The sequence below is a fragment of the Pleurodeles waltl genome, chromosome 7, assembly GCF_031143425.1.
Source record: "Pleurodeles waltl isolate 20211129_DDA chromosome 7, aPleWal1.hap1.20221129, whole genome shotgun sequence".
NCBI lineage: Eukaryota > Metazoa > Chordata > Amphibia > Caudata > Salamandridae > Pleurodeles > Pleurodeles waltl.
This window is the reverse complement of record NC_090446.1, coordinates 1296705856-1296728231: the sequence shown is the minus strand read 5'-3', so window position 1 is coordinate 1296728231 and position 22376 is coordinate 1296705856. Positions and strand designations below refer to the sequence as shown.

Sequence of the window (22376 nt, the reverse complement as noted above, 5' to 3'; positions counted from 1 at the left end):
CATGAAGACTAAAGCGGGCCATTCTGCTTGATAGACCCCTTGAGTTAAAAGTGTGCTTTGGCTTAGTTTTTCATCAATATCATCATGTATTCCTTTTCTGTTACTTGTATACCTATTTTCCAGATTTTAAAGATGCCAGTACATCTAGTTGACTAGACATTTGCTTACGGCCACGTTACACTGCAGCTGCAAACCACATTAAGTGGATGAGGGTTTGGGGGTAAATTAATCGGCACAAATGCAAAGCAAGCTGCATTACGCAGAACACCTTCTGGCACTGGTAGCTCGCTGTTTTTGTATTTGTATATACTTTAATATAAAAAGGTATCCCAAAGTGATTCAATTTTATAAATGTTTAAAAAAGCTCTGTGATGTAATTTGCATTCGTTTAAAAATGAGGTAGAACATTTTCATGACAAAAGGAAATCAATCTTCCTTCCAGTTTAAAATACTTTGAAACTTGTCAGGATATTTTCATGCTGCAGAGGAGAAGCCTGTTCCAGTGCGTTCACTCGGGATGGTAAGGTGATCAATTCATCTTTGCAAAGTGTCTCCTGGTGTTCCTGACCACACATGGTGCGTTTCTTTTTGGTAAAGTTTGACCCCTTTGAGCAAAATCCCAAACTCTTTTTTTATTTTTTTTTTATTACTTATTTACTTTCAAATTATGCTTCACATTTGGAAGTGTGTGGACGACACAGCAACTACACAGTAACTTAATTCCATTGACCCTGCTCATGGTCGAAGACTGAAAGTAGAGAGATTCGTAGAATTGTCACGAATGGCTCCGAGCCTTTGCAATGCTTGTCTTCAAGCTACAGCTTTGTTGTGAAATTATTGTGAAGTGTAAATAGACAAATCTCTCATTTGTTATGTTGTGTTTGTATAATATATGATCTGTAGCTTCACAATTTAGTCAAAAGCCTTGTGATGCACAATGTCTGTTTCACCCCCTCAGAAGTAGCTGAAGACCCTTGTGGAACAGCAGGGACACGATGTGTGTTGTGTAAACTGCTCGCTGTAAGACGCTGGACGTAGCAGAGCTCTTTACAGCAAATCGTTTTATTGCAGCAGTGGCATTTCTAACAATGAGTGCTGTAATAACAATTATATACGGTTCTTGAAGCGCCCACTTTAAAGACACTCGATTTACTAACTTTGAAAACAAGAATAAATAAATAAACCAGATGATGGATAAAAGCGATTTGCCCAGGACCACACATTCTTGTCTAACGGGAAAGCTATTAAAAGAACCGTAACACCCCTAATCCATGGAGAGAAAAATCTGCATTCCTCTCTTCTATAGCCGCTTTCACTTTGAAGTCAGCCCAAAGGAAAGCAAACAGGCTACTTCGCAGAGGCAGCTTGACATTCCACATCTGTCTTTGAATGCACAGCAAACGTGACAACTAAGATAAGGTTTACACCCCTGTTGCAGAACAGGCGCTCTCTGAAGGATACTGTAAATAAGATTTTGGCATGGGAAGGAGGTAGTGAACCTGGAGACCCCCTCAGCCAGCAAATGAAAAGCAAGAAAACGTGAGTTACAACCCACAAAGCCAATGGCAAGCAGCAGGCGTAATGCATTCCCAGGTCAACTTTCAGAAACTCCCTAAGATGTCTTTCGCATACCTAGAAAGTTGCACTGTCTGGCAGGCCGCGACCTAAAAAAGAAGTTAATAATTCTTATTCAACTGATAGAATTTCACTATAAATTCACACTGCAGATCCTCATACCGGCACTACTCTGCCATTGTTTAGATCTGTAAATCCATAGGACTTGCTCACAGATTACCCAATCTTCTCCTAGTAAATTACAACTCTGATAATAAGGCTAAATTATACAACCATCTCACCAGGGAAGTCGATCATCGTCACAATAAATCCTATGTGAATCAGAATACGGGCATTTTCATGGTCCGTGTATATTTGACTAGGAAAATATGTTTTAAATTGTATCTGTGTTTCTCACAAAAGTTCATAATTGTCAACCAAATGTAAGTGCTGTGACGTCGACTTGACCTAGTCCGTGGTTTATAGCATTTCAAAAGAATATTCAGGTTAGGTTCCAATAAGCCATGTGCGACGAGATGTCCCATGTATACTCACATGCTTAAATAATAGGCATCCATAGATGATGGACCACCATGCAGAGTTCTTACACTGAGAAAAAAGGGTAATCTGCAAAGAAGTGTTTGAGTAACTGGGCCTCTTGAGACACCATCTCTCCATCCCCTTCAACCAAGGTATGCAGATAAGGAGGATAGCTGATGCATGTTCACCTGAAGAATAACATGAAGTTGACTTAGTGGGTGGAGGATTTAGCTGTATTTCAAGCTGGAGTTGCAAGGCCATTTTAAAGGCTGCTGTGACTAGGAGATCAATGTAATTGTTTTAGAGAAATGGCTGGTAGAAGAGTAATACTTTAAAATAAGGAAATATAAACCAGACACAAGGTTTTACAAGAAACCTCTGGGTTCTAAAAGGAATTCCCCTCCCCTAAGATTACTGAATGATTTGTGTAAGAATGTGGAATGCTTGTGTTACGTTTAATGATAGATTTTATGCTCTAAATGTGTAGAATTTGTCCTGATGGACTGACTTTTGGTACAATAAAAATCATGTAATACAGACTTGGTACCCTGTGCTGTAGATAGGAGTATGGTTGGATTCCATATTATTTGTTAAGCTGCATGTTTAACACCTTTTCTATTCTCTTTCTGTAGAAACCAAATGTGTGCAAAAAACACCTTGTCCCTCTCTAAGGAGCTCTAGAGGCAGAAATGGGCCCAGAGTAATTGCATCAACTCAGCTTGCTATGTTTGCCCACAGTACCGTGGAAGAAAAGGAAACCAAGTTAAAGATATGTCCTGTGACCATCCCTAAGCATGTGCTGTGTCTGCCAAGACATGAGAAATATAGAATGCACCAAGGGATAAATTCTCAAAGTGAAAATGAAGCTGCAGCTAATTTCCATGAAAAATTGGAAGCCCCTGATATCAAGGCGGTAAAGGTCAAAGATGAGTTGGAAGAATCTGTTGCCCAGCCAGTGTCTCCTATACTGGAAGGTGAGTTTCAGTGCACCTTCTGTTTGGAGACATTTCAGTATGTTTCGGAACTGATGTTCCATGAGCAGATGCATGGAACGAAAAGCCGCTTCCAGTGCCAGATTTGCAGCCGTCATTTTCAATGTACATCCAATCTAAAGGACCATTACAATGTCCATACTGGGGAACGGCCGTACCGGTGTGACTATTGTGACAAGTCTTTTACTCAGTCATCCTCCCTAATCACTCACAAGCGCACCCATGTGGATGAAAAGCCACACAAATGTGACATTTGTGACAAAGCCTTCAATGATGCTTCCAACCTCTTCAATCATAGGCAGCTTCATAGACTGAGGGGGCACAATGGGGATGAAACAGTCTGCAAAATGGAAATCAAGACTGAGGATGAAGACCAGGGCCTGTCTGAGAAGCCAAATATATGTACTTTCTGTGCAAAATGTTTCAAGCGTGGCTCTGATCTGCGGGACCATGAGCGGATCCACACTGGTGAGCGTCCCTATGTGTGTGGGATTTGTGGGAAAAACTTCACTCAGTCTTCTGTGCTGACTGGCCACATGCGCATCCATACCGGCGAGCGCCCCTTCTACTGCGACACATGTGGGAAGAGCTTCAACAACTCTTCCAACTTCAAGAAGCACCAACGTACCCACTTGTTTAATAACGTTCTGGAAAACACGCTGGCAGAGGCAAGGGTAACGATTCCACAGACACAACCTCTGAGGTATGTAAATGGAATTGAACTGCCCTTAGAACAGACTACACTTTTACCAGGCCATGGGATTGCGCTGAACAGTGTTGACCTACTTCTAAAAAGTGAAAGAGTTGAGGCAGTTGGTGACTTGGTGGTGAGGAAAATAGCCTCACTTGATGCACATAATTTGGATAATGCCTCCTCCATGAACCACACGGACACAACCCACCTGATGAATGCAGTTGAAGAACAAACTGGTGCTTTAGGATCAGGAGGGAAGCCAATGATGGTCTTAAAAAAACCTGTTGAATCGCAAAGAGATGCTGGATACCATCAACCTGAATTGACCTACAAATTAGTACCTTATGGTGCAAAGGAACACAGCCTGAGCCTTGTTATCCCTACCACAAGTAAGGAGATCCAGTTAAAGCAAAAGCTTATTGATTCTCTTGGACTGAAAAACGTAAATGGTACTGATGTATCTCAACTAAGAAAGAAGAATTTGACTACTTGGGAGGGCCCAAAAATGCAAAACGGAAGCTGCAAACCTGCAAATCAGCCAGCAGTCAATGGAACAATACATTCAACAGTTGACAATAGGCAGTCATTGAAATGCCCTTCCCTATGTCAGCAGAATGTACCAGCTGAGGGCACAGCTGCAGAGCTGTCAGACATGAGTGATTGCAACTTACAAGGGGTGCTCATAGGACTTTATGGGAAAGGTGTAGCAAGTACTTGCGGAGGAAACTACCAAGTGGATACTACCTGTACTCTGAAAAATATTCAAGAATCTTTAGCCACTAAAGAAAGTGGTTCTGTACCTGAAAGGACAGTTTCCTTAATTGAGCAGGAAAGAATAGACAACCAAACATTTGAATATTTGAAACAGAAAGAAATTCCTCCAAATAGAATGTGCCTTGTTGTTCCCCAAAATGCGATTGCAGAATGTAAACCGTACATTTGCTTTGTCTGCCCCAAGCGTTTCAAGAGGGCAACTGACTTGAAAGAACATTTGCGGGTCCACACAGGGGAGCGGCCCTTTGTCTGCAGGGTGTGTAACAAGGCCTTCACCCAGTCTTCCGCCCTGTCTACACACCAGCGTATCCACACTGGTGAGAAACCCTTCCAATGTGAAGTATGCCACAAGCGGTTCAATAATTCCTCCAACTTCTCCAAACACAAACGTGTTCACTTCAGAGAACGGCCTCACAAATGTACCCTATGTGGGAAGACATTCCAGGAGAAACGCAGGGTGGACCGGCACATGAAGACTGTTCATCTACTTCTCGGATGAAGAAGGTCCCTTAGTCCATAACAGGGGTAGGTTTGTCAGCTACTAAAATAGCTTATCAGCCTGTTAGTTGCATCTGTTTTTGGGAATGGACCTTAGCTGGTTTATTACATGACTGTACCAGGTGAGGGCAGCACTCCTCTTCTGGTTAATGTCTGCATATGATATGGTCTGATAGCAACGAGCTGTAGTGCTCAGAGGGACTGAATGTAGAGTTGGGCATGTTTGTAGTGGAGCAATGGTGGATCCTTTAAAATTTTTAGAATCATTTTCTAACTTTTGCTTACAGTCTACGCTTGGCTTTGTTCTGGGAACAGCTATTTTGAGGTCTGGTGCAGAAATACCAAATTTGATCCAATTTCACTATGGTTTTGAACAAGAAATTGAGTGCAAGTCATTAATGAGAAAGACCCAGTAACAGGGATCATTCTGACAAGGTAAATGTTTTTCAGAGAATGTATTTTCAAAAGGGAGCTTATTATTACAGTAGCCTCAAAACTGTAGTAGGTAACCATTGTTTCACTGAAACCACTGAGTACCTCTGTACTGAAATTGTACTCATGCACTTCAGAAGCTAGAATCCTATATTATATGTTGTATATACAGGCAATGCTATGCCCTATAGGAACTATTTGTCTATTAGAGAACTCCTTTAATAGGATGATACTTCAACATGACACACCTGAAACTACACAGCCCGTGCCCCAAACAATCAAGGTTGTTATAAATATATGCTGACCATGCTAATGATGTGATTTCCTCAGTCAGCAGGTTGCAGACCTTAATTGTGTGTCCTGCACTGGCTTTCAGATAGTTGCTTTACCCAACTTACTCTATGCCTTTTGACTTAATAACCTTACACACCAGCAGCAAGTAAACCATACCCATGTGTTCCCATTCTCAAATAACTCAGAGTTGTGGGAGTATCTCTGCTATCTGGTATAATATACCTCATCAGAAGAGTAAATGAGCATTCCTTTTAGAAGAACAGAAATTGGTAGCAGTGAATTTTAAAGTTAGAAGCCACTGTAAACAGCTTCGGTTTCCAAACATAATTTCTTGTTGTTTTGACATAAAATTCCCAAAGACCATAGATCATTTTGAAGACCAAATTAACTTTTAATGTGCAGACTTGCAATGCATCCTGTGGAGAATTCTGAGTGGGCAGCAAGATATCTGAGTTTCCTTTTTAATGCATTATAGCACAGGTTCTGTTAAATTGTGACTTCCTCTTCGCTTATACTTCGATATTCAGGTACATAATGTGTGTGAAGGCAATTATACATTACAGTTGCAGTGTGAAAGTTTAATGTGCGGGGACTCTGAACTTATAGTAGTCTGCCACTTTGATTTCACATAGGAAGATAATGTAGATATTTGCATTGATTTTGAATACCTGTTAAAAGGAAATGGCAAATCCATAATTCTAAGAAGATTTGAAGATGACCAGATGTTTTCCTTTTTGAGGGTTATGAATTTAGTTTTGGGTGACAATCATCTACCAATAGGGTTCAACCACCAGATATTCAGACACCTGGTGTTTTAGATATCGAAAAAGGGCAATACACTGCTTAGAAGAACAGGGTGTTTTGTCCACCATAAGCGTTTCTGACATATAAGTACACACAAACTATAGTAGTTGAAGATTGCTTTATAATAGTGTCTCTAGGACCTGTCTTCACTTTTTTTAAAAACAATTTCTTACTCCTTTGAAAGATATGCCTTGGAGTTGGAAGGTAAGAAGTTGTGACTACCAGTTATGCATAACTTCGTCCATTGAGACATATTTTTGGGGAAACTCATTGCTTACCCTACATACTGCCTATTGTTTTGCCTCCTTTTCTCTCTGGTTCCTCTTTGAACCACCTTAAATATGATTCATTGGAGGGGAATAGAAAAGACAGTAAAGTACTATTTTTAGGTACTACAACTGCCTCTTTAAAATGTTCCGTCATGCATGGTGCCCTAAGCCAGTAAGCCAAATAATATTTATTTTAAAAGAAGAGCCTCATTTAAAACTGTATTTTTGGCATTTAAATGAAAACATGTTAGGCCCTTAATCCATAAACGGCTGCTTTGTAGCATTGCTATTATAGTATTTAAAAATCCCCAGTTCCCTTGCTCATATGGTTAGACAACTTCCAGATGTTATAAAATGACCATTGCAGGGTCCCATTGAAAATATGGGTGGTCCAGTATAAGTCAATCCATGTTTATCATATTTTGGTTGTAGTGCTCTATGCCCTGTCACTCTGTGTATAACAAAAACACACTGGTCCCTAGTAGCAATGCATTAGATCCAAATAGCAAATAAAACATATTCAGAGGGGGTTATGGATAACAATTTCAAGACCCATAGTGGCTCAGTGAATATTGGTGCAAAATAAATGTGATCTCTTTAGAGATGATACACTCAAGTAGTAAATCGTGGTTAACAAGTGTATCAAGAAAGACAGCAGAACACAGCCCTTTACAGCGAATTCTCAACAATCCTGTAGGGTCTGTGTTTTTGAAGTCGATGGTGTTTCGATCCTAATAAAAATGGCGGGATCTTCATCAGACTATAGGGCATACAACAAGCCAGAGAGAGCTGAAACAATAATAGAGAGAGAGTGATCAGAGTGTGGCTAAGAAAAAGAAATGTGAACCAGTACAAGGCATAGGCAATACTCATGAGACCGAACTTGCATTACGAAAGGAAATATACAAGGAATACAATAACATAATAGCTGCATTTCAGTCTTATCTCTGGTTAAGCATGCCACCCTAAATTAAGCCAATTTTCAAAGCTTAGATTAGACCTAATAGTTAACTCCTTGAATTGGCTGTATGCAGGCAAAATTCCGAAATCTGTAACTACATCTGGTCCCTTTGCCTTCGTTTCAGTATTGCTGCCATTCCACGTTAGGCTATGTTATCCCCCACATTGTGTTACATATTTTTCAATATGTATCTCCCTTCCTCTTGGTTCAAAAATATACATTTTTATTTTTTTTAGGTCTCGTCTGTGTGATCATGCACATGTGCACTTGCTTGCTAGATTCTTGTGTTCTCTAATGGGCTTACCAACCCATTGCTTGCCATTCGTTTGCAGCGTTTTCACTCTTCTTTGCTGCCTTTCAATTGAACAGCACTTGCCCATGCGTCACTTTATTTTCTTTTAGTGGCGCATGGACCAAGCACAGATTCATTTAAATTTAGAGTCTTTCCACTGGCGATCTTATTCAGGTACTCTTGCAAGACTGGGACACTTTATATGAAAAGCAGTTACATTACACAAGGTCAGTTATTTTTTATTACTTTTTTTAGGCACAGGACGAATAAGTGATTTGTCCAGCATCACAAGATGCTTAGTTGATGGCGAGATTCGAACCCTGTTCCCCGGTTCCAAAATCTGCAGCTCTGACCTACGCCACATTCTTACCCTGTAGGGGTTACAGTTTTCAAACTTTCAAGTTATTCCTTCTTTCTTCTTTCGATTCTAAAATCCAGACAACTTTAGAATCTTTGTATCGTATTAAGGTGCTCAATCACATGATTATTGGATAAGGTACGTAGATTATCATACAAATCTAAATTGGGGCATTTTGATCGCACCGAAGCGGTCCTTGAAGAGATTTCCACCTTGTGGCTATTTAAAGATCCTATAAATGTTATGTGTTTTACATGTCCTGGCAGCGAAAAACTCAAAAATTCGTTTTCCACTACTGTGAAGCCTGCTCCTCTTATAGACTAGCATTAGAACTGCCATCATATACTTCTGAATGGTAGATTCTGATCTGGAAGGAGTTGTAGATCTGTCATATTTAGTATTGCCAGAATGGTAATAGAAAATCCTGCTTACTGGTAACGTCTGATTTAATATTCCTGTTTTAGAAATGCCACTGTTAGAAAATGGGCGTTACTCTGCACTTACTGCCATCCAAGCCATCCAGCCCTGTCTCCAATCCACGTCTGGTCTGTGCTGGTTGACAGCTCTCCTTGTACATTCCACCCAGGCAGCCATAAACACAGGACACTCAGTCTCATCTGCACACTGAATGGTTCTCCCTGGGCAGAAAGGGTGGAGGGGCTCTATTACATTTCAAAGGCCGGAGGCATGCTCTCACACATAGGACTGATAACCCCCACAGGGGGGACTGTACTGGGCTGAAAGTGGAACTTGTGCACTTAAAAAAACACTCTTTGAAGCCCCCCCCCACTTCAAAGGCATTTTGGGGTATATAAACTGGATCTCTGACCCCACCAACTCAGACACTTCTGAACCTACAACCTGTCAAGAGGACCTGCCTGGCTGCCCAAAGGACTCATCTGGACTGCTTTGCTGAGAAGGTCTGCTGCCCTGCTTGCCTCTGACTTTGCTGAAAGGACTCTACTTTCCCCCAAAAGTGCTCTCCGACGGCTTGGATTGAGCTGTATTGTTGTCTCTGGGACAACAAAGACTTCACCTACTAGCTTTTAGCTAGTTTTCCACCTTCAGCGACACCAGGCACGACTTAAGCGACATCAGCACTGATGCCGCAGCCTGCTCCCACTCCGTGGACTTTGGTGCATGCAACAACAGCAGCCTGCAACGCAAGTCCGACATTGTAGAAACACTGCTGACATCACGCAGGGTCATTGTGACACTGAAGTTGACACATCACGTCTTGACCGACTGGATCCATCGACAATGTCCTCCCTCCGGCCGGGTCACAAGGAATTGATGCTTCACCACAGAGGTGCACCAGTTCTCCCCCTGCAATCGGACGGAACCGACACCTCACCTCCCCTGCCTTGCAGTGCAGAACAGACACCTCATCTCCCCGGACGCCAAAAGGGACTGACGCCGCACCGGCCCCAGAGATTACTCATCTACCTGACTCCATGCGATGTCTTTGTTTCTTTGTTTTCGAAAGTTACTGTACCTGGGGGCCCGTGAGACTCCGTGACCAGCACCTGTGGCGTCTGATTATTGGGAACGACTCCATCAACGACACCTTGATAGCCCTTGTTGGAGCAATTGTGTTTCTAAGCACTTTAGTGGGATTTAATCTTTAAAAATTCATAACTTCACTTGTGTATATTTGTTAGAAATGGGGTCTTTGGTTGACAGTCAGGTTACCCCCTGTTCAAGCAAGGACCCTCACTCTAGTCCGAGTAAAAGAGAATCGCCCTCAGCTAACCCCTGCTTACCCCCTTGGTAGCTTGGCAGAGCAGTAGGCTTAACCTCAGAGCGCTAGGTGTAAAGTATTTGTACCAACACACACAGTAACTTCATGAAAACACTACAAAATGACACAACACCGGTTTAGAAAAATAGGAAATATTTATCTAAACAAAACAAGACCAAAACGACAAAAATCCGACATACACAAGTCAAGTTATGAATTTTTAAAGATTAAACTCAAAAATAGCGCTTAGAAACAAAAATGCTTCGATGAGATGTTAACACGGCGTCGTGACGGAGTCGTTCTCAACAAGCCAACACCAGCGGCGCCGGACACGGAGTCGTGTAGACCCCCAAGTACAGTACCTTTGGTGAAGAGTGAAAACAAGCCGATGCGTGAAGTCGGGAATCGCGGCGTCTGTGCGAAATGTTGAATCCGTGCACTTCGAGCGGCGTCGGTCACGACGTGGTGCGGCGACTTCCACGGAGTCGCGGACTTCAGCGGGGCTGCTGCGGCGTCTGGCCTGCAAAGAGCGTCGCGTTCCAGCGAAGGTCACGCCATCAGGTGCAGGCGGCGTTACCGGATTCAGCAGGGGTGTCTGTCCGAAGTCGCTTTCCTTGGATTCCACCAGCTTTCCTTTCAAGGGCCCAGGGACTGGATAGGGCACCACTTGTCGGGGCAGGAGTCTCTCCAGAGACTCCAGGTGCTGGCAGAGAGAAGTCTTTGCTGTCCCTGAGACTTCAAACAACAGGAGGCAAGCTCTAACTCAAGCCCTTGGAGATTTCTTCACAAGATGGAAGGCACACAAAGTCCAGTCTTTGCCCTCTTACTCTGGCAGAAACAGCACTGCAGGAAAGCTCCACAAAGCACAGTCACAGGCAGGGCAGCACTTCTTCCTCAGCTATCAGCTCTTCTCCAGGCAGAGGTTCCTCTTGGTTCCAGAAGTGTTTCTCCAGTCTGTAGATTTGGGTGCCCTTCTTATACCCATTTTAGTCTTTGAAGTCACCTTTCTTCAAAGGGGTTTCGACCCTACTTGTGAAATCCTGCCTTGCCAGGCAAGGCCTCAGACACACACCAGGGGATTGGAGCCGGCATTGTCAGAGGCAGGCACAGTCCTTTCAGATGAGTGACCACTCCAACCCTCCCTCCTAGCAGAGATGGCTAATCAGGAAATGCAGGTTACACCCCAGCCCCCTTTGTGTCACTGTCTAGTGCGAGGTGAAAAACAATCCAACTGTCAAACTGACCCATACAGGGAATCCACAAACAAGGTAGAATCACAGAATGGTTTAAGCAAGAAAATGCTCACTTTCTAAAAGTGGCATTTTCAAACGCACAATCTTAAAATCAACTTTACTAAAAGATGTATTTTTAAATTGTGAGTTCAGGGACCCCAAACTCCACATGTCCATCTACTCTCTAGGGGAATCTACACTTTAATCATATTTAAAGGTAGCCCCCATGTTATCCTATGAGAGAGACAGGCCTTGCAACAGTGAAAAACGAAGTTGGCAGTATTTCACGGTCAGGACATATAAACCACATTACTATATGTCCTACCTTATCCATACACTGCACCCTGCCCTTGGGGCTACCTAGGGCCTACCTTAGGGTTGCCTTACATGTAAGAAAAGGGAAGGTTTAGGCCTGGCAAGTGGGTACACTTGCCAAGTCGAATTTACAGTGTAAAAATACACACACAGACACTGCAGTGGCAGGAATGAGACATGATTACAGAGCTACTTATGTGGGTGGCACAACCAGTGCTGCAGGCCCACTAGTAGCATTTGATTTACAGGCCCTGGCACCTCTAGTGCACCTTACTAGGGACTTACTAGTAAATCAAATATGCCAATCATGGATAAACCAATTACATACAATTTACACGGAGAGCATATGCACTTTAGCACTTGTTAGCAGTGGTAAAGTGCTCAGAGTTGAAAAGCCAACAGCAACAGGTCAGAAAAAAATAGGAGGCAGGAGGCAAAAAGACTGGGGATGACCCTGCATAAGCAAAAGTCCAACAATATTGGATTTTCATCATTTTGTACTTTTTTTATTAAGATAAATATTATCTGTTTTTCTAAACCTGTGTAGTGTATTTTTATGGTGTTTTCACTGTGCTACTGTTTGAGTTACTGACCAAATGCTTTACACATTGCCTTCTAAGTTAAGCCTGCCTGCTCTGTGCCAAGCTACCACAGGGTGAGCACAGGGCAATTTGAGTTGTGTTGTGACTTACCCTGACTAGGTTTGTGGTCCCTATTTGGAAAACGGTGTATACCTCTGCCAACTACAGACCCCATTTCTAACAATTCTCCTTCAAATGGACAAGATAATTCTGACCAAGATGAATCACTAGGATGTCTGGGCACCTTCTGTTTTTAAATATATTTGCCAACATTAGGCGTAGCTGAGCCTATCGCCCCACCCACTCCTGCCACCATTTTACTTGAACTTGAGACTTACAGGTTCTTCCCAAAAGGGCACTTCTCATCCTCTCTGGCAGCCTATTTAACGACCAAATGGTCACAAAGCCAGACTGTAGTGCACTCTGTGGCATGAGTGCAACCTCAAATTAACCAGCAAGAAGTTAGGGGATACATCTGTGCATATCAAGCTCCCATTCTGGTCTGATGGATCTCTTGCAGAAGTCCCCCTTCCACTTCCGCAGCACTTCAAGCTGCTCTGCCGAGAACCCACCCTCTTCCAGTTTGCCGCTGCCCGATTCCTAACTACATGTGTGCCAAACCACTTACATTTTACATATGTGTGCCAGTCTCCTCACTAGCAAATACAACTTAGCAACAGCTCAATGTGAAAACTTTATATTGGGGGTGCCATTTGTGTATACAAGGCATGAGTTTAAACCTAAACCCATCTTCAGAAAACATTGCCAGCACCTGACGGTACAAATCAAACCTATCCTACAGATGCACAACTGAACCTTCCGTATTCCCTTTGATCTGCGTAATTAAAAAAAAAAAAAACAATCTTCTTCTTCTTCTTCGTCGTCTTCTTCGTCGTCTTCGTCTTCGTCTTCGTCTTCGTCTTCGTCTTCGTCGTCTTCGTCTTCGTCGTCTTCGTCTTCGTCTTCGTCTTCTTTTTCTTTTTCGTCTTCTTTTTCTTTTTCGTCTTCTTTTTCTTTTTCTTTTTCGTCTTCTTTTTCTTTTTCGTCTTTTTCTTTTTCGTCTTCTTTTTCTTTTTCTTTTTCGTCTTCTTTTTCGTCTTCTTTTTCTTTTTCTTTTTCGTCTTCTTTTTCTTTTTCGTCTTCTTTTTCTTTTTCGTCTTCTTTTTCGTCTTCTTTTTCTTTTTCGTCTTCTTTTTCTTTTTCTTTTTCGTCTTCTTTTTCTTTTTCGTCTTCTTTTTCTTTTTCGTCTTCTTTTTCTTTTTCGTCTTCTTTTTCTTTTTCGTCTTCTTTTTCTTTTTCGTCTTCTTTTTCGTCTTCTTTTTCGTCTTCTTTTTCTTTTTCGTCTTCTTTTTCTTTTTCGTCTTCTTTTTCTTTTTCTTTTTCGTCTTCTTTTTCTTTTTCGTCTTCTTTTTCTTTTTCTTTTTCGTCTTCTTTTTCTTTTTCGTCTTCTTTTTCTTTTTCGTCTTCTTTTTCTTTTTCGTCTTCTTTTTCGTCTTCGTCTTCTTTTTCGTCTTCTTTTTCGTCTTTTTTTTCTTTTTCTTTTTCTTTTTCGTCTTTTTTTTTTTTTCTTTTTCGTCTTTTTTTTTTTTTCTTTTTCTTTTTCGTCTTTTTTTTTTTTTTCTTTTTCTTTTTCGTCTTTTTTTTTTTTTTCTTTTTCTTTTTCGTCTTTTTTTTCTTTTTTTTCTTTTTCTTTTTCGTCTTTTTTTTCTTTTTTTTCTTTTTCTTTTTCGTCTTTTTTTTCTTTTTCTTCTTTTTCTTTTTCGTCTTTTTTTTCTTTTTCTTCTTTTTCTTTTTCGTCTTTTTTTTCTTTTTCTTCTTTTTCTTTTTTTTCTTTTTCTTCTCCCCTCCCCCCCCCTTATTACCATCATGTCCTGCCTCAATGAACCCTTGCCTGTCCAGATAATTCTAAAACCCTCAATGATGCAGTATACAGTTTAGACTGGCATAATGCAAAAATCACTTCTGCAGCTCCAGTAAAACACATGTTGTAATGACCCAGTGATCATTCTAAGCAGCAACATAGTCACCAAGTTTCACCCCCTTGGCTCTGCCCCACTTTGTCACCCAGCTTCCAAAAATCATGACATTGACATTTTTCAAAAATGCCACTCATACATGCAAGACTGCCTTCACCTCCGCTGACAGCCTCATCTTTTCATCTGATAGAGATGGCCATGACAAAAATCACAGTCTCCTACAAAAGGTCCTCTGACCACACTATGCAAAATGTAGGTCACCCATCAGAATTTGCATCAACCTTGTTTCTACTTTCTTGCATGCCAATAAACCTTAAACCAACTTCATTATTGTCTCAGTTTCCTTTTTTTTGCAACATCTCTTCCAAACCCTCTGTATCCAACTCATTTCCAAGAAATTTTGCAGTCAGACCCACTGTTGTTTCTGGAGTCATAGGAATCTCTGACACTGGGAATTAAAATTAAACACCTCTGAAACATCCAGCAGCCTCCAGTTCTTGTGCCAGTAAAGAAAAATCATCCACATAATGTGTTGAGAAGCCAGTTGAAAATGTGAACGCCCAATGCAAGAATATGCTAAACCTCTCAAACAATGAACAAGAAATCAAACCACCCATAAGTAAATTTATGTGCATATAAATCTGCTCCTAAAATTGCCCACCCGACAACTGATGATAATTCTAATGCAGGATTGACAAACACAAGAGATTTGATATTGCACTTAGCCATCAAAGACTTTTTCCCTGAAAAAACGATGATTGCTACTGCAATATCCACTGTTCACCTCCTCAAAATTTAAATCCTAGATGAACCAGCCTTTTGGCCATGACAAATGCTGAATCGGGTTATACTCACTGTTAATTCTTTGTAATCACAACTATTGAAGGAATTATTAAATCCTTCAACAGTCAGTCTTCAAATGGGCCTTCCATCCTCAATGTTTAACCTCTTTGCACAATTTTCTACCAATACATTTGGGTGTTCTTCAGCTGAAGAGGGCCAGTCATAACTTAACTGAACCAATTGGGAAAACTTTGACTTATTAATTCAGCGTCTTTCATGTTCGGGATAAAGACTCCGCTAGTACTGCAGTTACCTACATTTTAATTGGTGTACAAGCCTTTTCTCATTGGTCCATGCAAAGCCTGCCCCTTACCTGGCTGAGGCTGCCACTCTAACCCTTGCATCTACCAAGGCATCACCACTAACTTTACTGAATCACTGGCATTTCACGGATTAATGTGTAAATATGCCCTTTTCCCTGTAATAAAACCCCCCTGTTGTATGCTCAGCATTCTACCTTTTGAAGCCACTGGCCTTTCGACACACTACCCACCCACCAGACATATTTGAGGTTCACTATCCTTTAAGGGATGATACAATACATGCAGCCTCCTAGCAGCATATGTTGTTGTTGCAGGCCTATGTGGCGCATCCACTGTAACCACAAGTCTGTCTCCAGCTCTCCTCTTTCCCCATCTGCAACCTTGTAACCTTATGATGTACCCAAGCCATACTCCAGACTTACAAATGACGGTAATATACTTAAGCGACCCCCCACTTCTTTCTGGAAATTTCTCACAGTTCACTTTACATTTATATCAAATATTCTGAAGTCCATATGCCAATCTTAACCAGTACTTTAAGGCATCTGAGTAATTCCTTTTCTATAAACCCTTTCTTTATCCTTGCTTCCATGTACAACAGCTTAATTACCTACTTCTCCTAATTTTTCCTAATTCTCTCCTTTGTCCCTGCCAATAAATGTGTACTTAATAATATTTAACTTGTGTATGTGTGGCAACTTCTTGCGCTTATCCAAAGGTTTTTCCTCCACCTTCTTTCTTCACCATTCCTGTCACCAACACTACCTTTGTTGATTATCTTCTCTGCTGTTCTTACTTATTATTATTGCCCACCGACCCATATCCAGTACCCACCCATCTATCTTTCATGTATTCACCACCTTTAAAACACCCTTCCGCCTCTAAAACCGCCACACCTCTCTAAACACATATGTTCTTCCATTCTTTCACCTCCCTCCCCATTTCTGTCCTCCCCCCAAAACAAAAATCATAAATGGTTTCAGTGTAGGGTCTCTTTCAGCAGCCCAACGTCCAGTTGCCTTTCTGTATCTTTAATAGCTTCCTCCCTTTGCTTTTAACTTCTCTCTTGAAACCTGTAATACACTAGACTTTTCTTTGTTGATACTTTGCCTTTTCTTCAGTTCAGAAAAATGCCTTACTCATTTTGTCACTACAATCAAATGTGCTACGATATACCACCACAATCTCCCCACTTTTCACCACGTCCTCTTGGTCCAGCCACTGGTTCCTATCCTTCCATCACTCAGACCACCATCAGAAAAAGAAGACAAAAGTTGATCCTGCTCTTCTGGGGTTGCTGCTGTAGATAAACCTCCATTCACAACATTCCCATCCCTCACCACTTTTAATTTGAATGCCCTGAATCATACTCTTGGGCAGGGGACCAGAAGCAGTACCTGATTTATTTTTTCCAGATTCCTCCTTCTACTCCTGTCGCTTCCAGCTGCAGATGCTGTAGACTACCCCGTCTGATTAACCTGGGCTGAACCAGGCCTGCTATCTTAACCTCTGCCCAGCCCTCCTGCCTTCTCGATCCAAATTAATATTGATAAACTACTGTCTTACCTGTTCGCCACCCTTAGAGCCCTATGACTGCCCTTCTGTCCTACACTTAATATCTAAGAAATCAGCCACAGAATCTCTGCAGAGAGCACCTTCCCACCCACTGCAGTCCTCAAAATGTGTCCCAGCGTGCCTGGCACTGTAACCTCCTTCTCTTCCACCCTGTGCTGCCTAGTGGATGAGATCTGAACCACTATACTGCTAGTAGACATGCCCCTACCATTGATTCGCTGTAGCCATAACTGAAGGGGTCATGACCGCTAACTCAACACCCAGTTTATTTCCTTACAAGGTAGTTACCTGTCCTTTTTACTTGGACATCCTTAACCTAAGCTAATTTTGAATGACCACCACACTGTTGTATAATATACTAATTTAGACTGAAATCCTTTGGTAAGATCATTCATATAGACCATGGTTTGGAAGTTTTTAGATAAAGGATAATTCAAATGACAATTCTAGGATTAAACAGAAGAGTCAAATGTCCTAGGCCATGTGGTTTGAAGTAATAAACAACATCATACATATAGATTTCATAGTAGGTTCCACTGAAAGAATAGTTATACTCAGAAGGATGTACTTTGACTGATACTACAACAAAGGGAGCCTAAGTGAATTGTTCACAAATCCATGTTAAAGTTTGACAACCAATTTTATCTCTATATAAGTCATGTGTTCCAATTATTTAAATTAGTACTGAACTTCTTTGTGGCTCTGTCATAAGATTAAGGGTTATTTGTGAATTTTCTGAAGGCATATTGTATAGTTGCCTTTTTTACTAGAACATGTTTTTAAGTGTGACTGTCGCTTTGTATTTTGTGTACATGATTATATGATATTGCATTTTAACTTTTGTTTGTTGTTTCTAATATGTTTTTGCCAGTCCTGAAGAAGTCCCATTTGTCTTGGGGACGAAACACTGTTACTCGCTGAATGACTAGGACACACACACACACATTTGTTAATCACACATCTTTATTTTTCTGCGTATATGTGTGAGCTCCAACATTCTAAAGCAAACTTCCATACATTCCATTTTAGTGATTATGTTGTACACTGTCACAGTCTTCGGGGAGCCATAAAGGCTCCATTCAAAATTATGCAAGGCCCTACATCTCCCCCTCTGTTAAATGAAAAATTGCAAATGTTTAGAAATCATCACTTTAGAGATATATATATATATATATATACTTTTGCTCATTCTAGGTTGGCTTGGATGGTATTTTACCAGTTCAGAGCTGCACTATTGTACCTAGAGTGGTGAAAGGGTTTTGTCATTTACAGCTTGATAAGGATGGCATTGTGTTAATCGTATGCTTAAAAACTTTGCTAGAAAAACAGAGCAAATCTAGACTGTCGCTGGTGTTGTAGGGTGCTCTATACTTGGGCTGGTCTCCACTTAAACTTGGGAACTTTAATCTTCTTGGCACTTTAATCTGTCTGCCGAATCTGGTTACTAGAAGCTGTGAATGGTTGGCCTCACTGTCAGAAATTGCCAAGGATGGTAATGAATCGGCAACAGTCATTGAGTTTTCACTACTGGTCTTTGTCACCATCTCTAGCTGATGATCGATGAAACACAGGCCTCAAGTGAGAAGAGTATCTATCTGGTAAGGGACTTCCCAGGTCGGTGGGCAGCCACCACAGGGGTGTGGAATTTATTAAAATATCTACTTGTCCAGGGGACAGGTTGCTTTTTAAATCTGCTTGTCCTGTAAAAAGATCTACTTGTCCCTTTTGTGCCATGTAGTGTGGTGACAAATTGACCGCAATCTCATCATGTGAGAGCTCTGATAATAGCCTCTCTGATTATGCCAGGGCTACTACCATAGTAGGTCTTGAATACTTGAAGTTTCAATTACTACTGTAGCAATTTCCTAATATTGCCACCTTTCCGCAGATCTGCATACCGGGGCTTGAGGAACAGTAAGCAATAGTTCCAGGGCTGGAATGCCTTTGAGTCTGCAAACCTACTAACTTGCATGTTTTAAAGATTTTCACCAGCTTCTCTCTACTATTTTCCCATAATAAGAAAGTTGGAAATTCACTCCTGACAATGGCAGAATTAGAACTTCTTGCAGGGTTGGGAAGAAAGTGGCTGGAGGGAAAATGAACTTGCAAATGCTCAATAGATTTTCACATGAGCAAATCTACACATGCGTATTTGCCCATGCTAAAATATAGTTCACAAATATTTTATAGGGGTACGATTTCCTGGTATCTTTCTCATGAAAGCCACTAATTCAAAGACCTATACAATGGGTATGGACAACCAACCCACCTTCTCCTCCGACCCCAACGACGCAGCCCTCAGCCTCACGAATTGGATCACCAACTGCGCAGACAACCTCGCTCCCCTCAGACGCCTCCCAAGACAGGCCAACACCAAAAAACCTCTCTGGTTCACTGACACCCTTAAGGAATCAAAGAAAACCTGCTGCACCCTCGAGAAAGCCTGGCGCAAGGACCACACCGCAGACAACATGACTGCCCTCAAGAACGCTACCCGCGAACACCACCAACTGATCCGTGCCGCCAAAAGAAATTTCTTCACAGACAGACTGGACAAAAACAGCCACAACAGCAGAGAACTCTTCAACATCGTCAAAGAGCTCTCCAACCCTAACGCCAACGCCATCACGCCCTCACAAGACCTCTGCAACTCCCTCGCCACCTTCTTCCATCGTAAGATCACTGACCTACACGACCGCTTCGGACACCAGACCCAGCCAACCACCACAGAACCTACAACCCCAGCCATCACCCTCAACGCCTGGACTCACAGCAACACGGAAGAGACCAAAGCCACCATGAACTCCATCCACTCCGGTGCCCCCTCTGACCCCTGCCCACACTTCATCTTCAACAAAGCCGACGACATCATCGCCCGCACCTCCAGACCATCATCAACAGCTCGTTTTCGTCTGCTACCTTCCCCGAGAGCTGGAAACACGCTGAAGTCCACGCCCTACTGAAAAATCCTACGGCGGACCCAAGCGACCTGAAGAACTTCCGCCCCATCTCGCTCCTCCCATTCCCTGCCAAAGTCATAGAGAAGACCGTCAACAAGCAACTTATCAACTTCCTTGAAGACAACAGCCTACTCGACCCCTCTCAGTCCGGATTCCGAGCCAATCACAGCACAGAAAACGCCCTCATCTCAGTCACAGACGACATCAGAACCGTGATGGACAACGGAGAAACAGTCTCCCTCATCCTCCTCGACCTCTCGGCTACCTTCGACACCGTCTGTCACCGCACCCTAATAACCCGCCTCCGCTCCAACGGGATCCAAGGACAGGCCCTGGACTGGATCACCTCCTTCCTCTCCAACCACTCCCAAAGAGTCTACCTCCCACCTTTTCGCTCAGACCCCACCGAGATCATCTGCGGCGTCCCACAAGGCTCCTCGCTCAGCCCGACACTCTTCAATGTCTACATGAGCCCCCTCGCCGACATCGTACGCAAACACAGCATCATCATCACCTCCTACGCCGACGACACTCAACTGATACTTTCCCTCACCAAGGACCCCACCAGCGCCAAGACCAACCTGCAAGATGGAATGAAAGACGTCGCAGATTGGATGAAACTCAGCCGTCTGAAACTGAACTCAGACAAAACGGAAGTCCTCATCCTCGGAAACACCCCGACCCCCTGGGACGACTCCTGGTGGCCCACGGCCCTTGGCACCGCACCGACCCCCTCAGACCACGCACGCAACCTCGGTTTCATCTTGGACCCACTTCTCACCATGACCAAACAAGTCAACGCCGTATCATCCTCTTGCTTCCTCACCCTCCGCATGCTCCGAAAGATCTTCCGTTGGATCCCCGCCGACACCAGAAAGACCGTGACCCATGCCCTCGTCACGAGCCGCCTGGACTACGGCAACACCCTATACGCAGGAACCACCGCTAAACTCCAGAAACGTCTGCAACTAATTCAAAACGCCTCCGCCCGCCTCATCCTCGACATACCCCGCAACAGCCACATCTCTGCCCACCTGAGACACCTGCACTGGCTTCCCGTCAACAAAAGGATCACCTTCCGACTCCTCATCCACGCACACAAAGCCCTCCACAACAAGGGACCCGAATACCTCAACCTCGGCTTCTACACACCCACCCGTCCTCTTCGCTCCGCCAACCTCGCTCTCGCCGCCGTCCCTCGCATCCGCCGCACCACGGCGGGTGGGAGGTCCTTCTCCTACCTGGCGGCCAGGACATGGAACTCCCTCCCCACCATCCTCAGGACCACCCAGGACCACTCCGCTTTCCGGAGACTACTCAAGACCTGGCTCTTCGAGCAGCAGTAACCCCTTTCCCCCTAGCGCCTTGAGACCCGCACGGGTGAGTAGCGCGCTCTATAAATATTTATGATTTGATTTGGGTGCACTTATGTGACATTCTTTAAGAGTTTAGTCCCTAATTAGGTTTGGCGTTAACAGAGACATTTTATTTTTATTAAACTTCTATTACTCTATCGGCTGGCTTTACTGTGAGTGATCGCATTCTGCTCTTCCACAAGGAGCATATTAGTGGCTGCGGGGCCTTTGTTATGCCACTGGTGGCAATGTGTGCTTTTAGAGTTCAGAAACGTGTTTTTTTTTTTTTTTTTGCCAGTGTTTGTTACAATGGTGAGGGGCCTGGTAGCTCCTACAACAAAGTGTTAAAAAAGCCATGTCAAAACAAGACACGCATTGATGAAACTAAAAGACTCATAGAAAATGTCAGATCAGTTGGCTTTGTCAGTGTTTCCTTATTTTCATGCTTCCCATAATCGTGTTGAAAATGGTTACAATGATTTTCCATTAGGAATATTTTTTGGAAATACTAGCATGCATCGACACATTTTACTAAATGACGCTTCAAAGAAATAGCACCTAAAATTTCATGGTAGCGAAACTTTTTCCCTACTTGTATTTTTTCTGAACATTTTATTTTAACAGAAAAGACTCTTCTCTCTTGCTTACAAGCTTCTGCAAACATTTGCATCTAATAGGGGGCATTCTGGGAACATTATACTTAGCCTCATAGCCTAAACTTTTCAAACAAGTGTACTTTTTTTTTATTTTTTTTATTTTTTTACTGGAACCAACGTCAGTAGTGAAGTGTGACCTTTAAAATGTTTATTTACAGCGCTCACCCTAATAATGAAGGCTTTCAAATAATGAACCATAAATACAAGTTCGAACAGCATTAACTTTTGGAAGCACATTATCTAAACTGCAGACAGTTCCACTCTCTGTAAACTGGCAGCCAAAGGGATTGTGCTGCAGAGGGTTGGGCCTACTTGTCCCAAGGACAAAGTAAACATGAAAACTTGTTGCCCTTGACCCCTAACAAGATGTCCCAGGCGATGGGAATTCCACATCCCTGCACCATGTTTCCTTTGATA

At 42.6% G+C, this 22376-nt stretch overlaps 1 protein-coding gene across 3 annotated transcripts in view; it reads left to right on the top strand.

The window, feature by feature from the left end:
- Positions 1-22376, top strand: part of LOC138246201 (zinc finger protein 271-like) — a 59996-nt gene that overhangs the window by 19187 nt on the left and 18433 nt on the right. For all 3 annotated transcript variants that reach the window (XR_011194239.1, XM_069200543.1, XM_069200542.1), the window contains one exon: positions 2727-5079. Coding sequence is in view for 2 of the 3 variants with exons in the window: in XM_069200542.1 (XP_069056643.1) it covers positions 2727-5053 (2327 nt within the window). In the remaining variant the exon portion in view is untranslated. The remainder of the gene's footprint in view (positions 1-2726; positions 5080-22376) is intronic.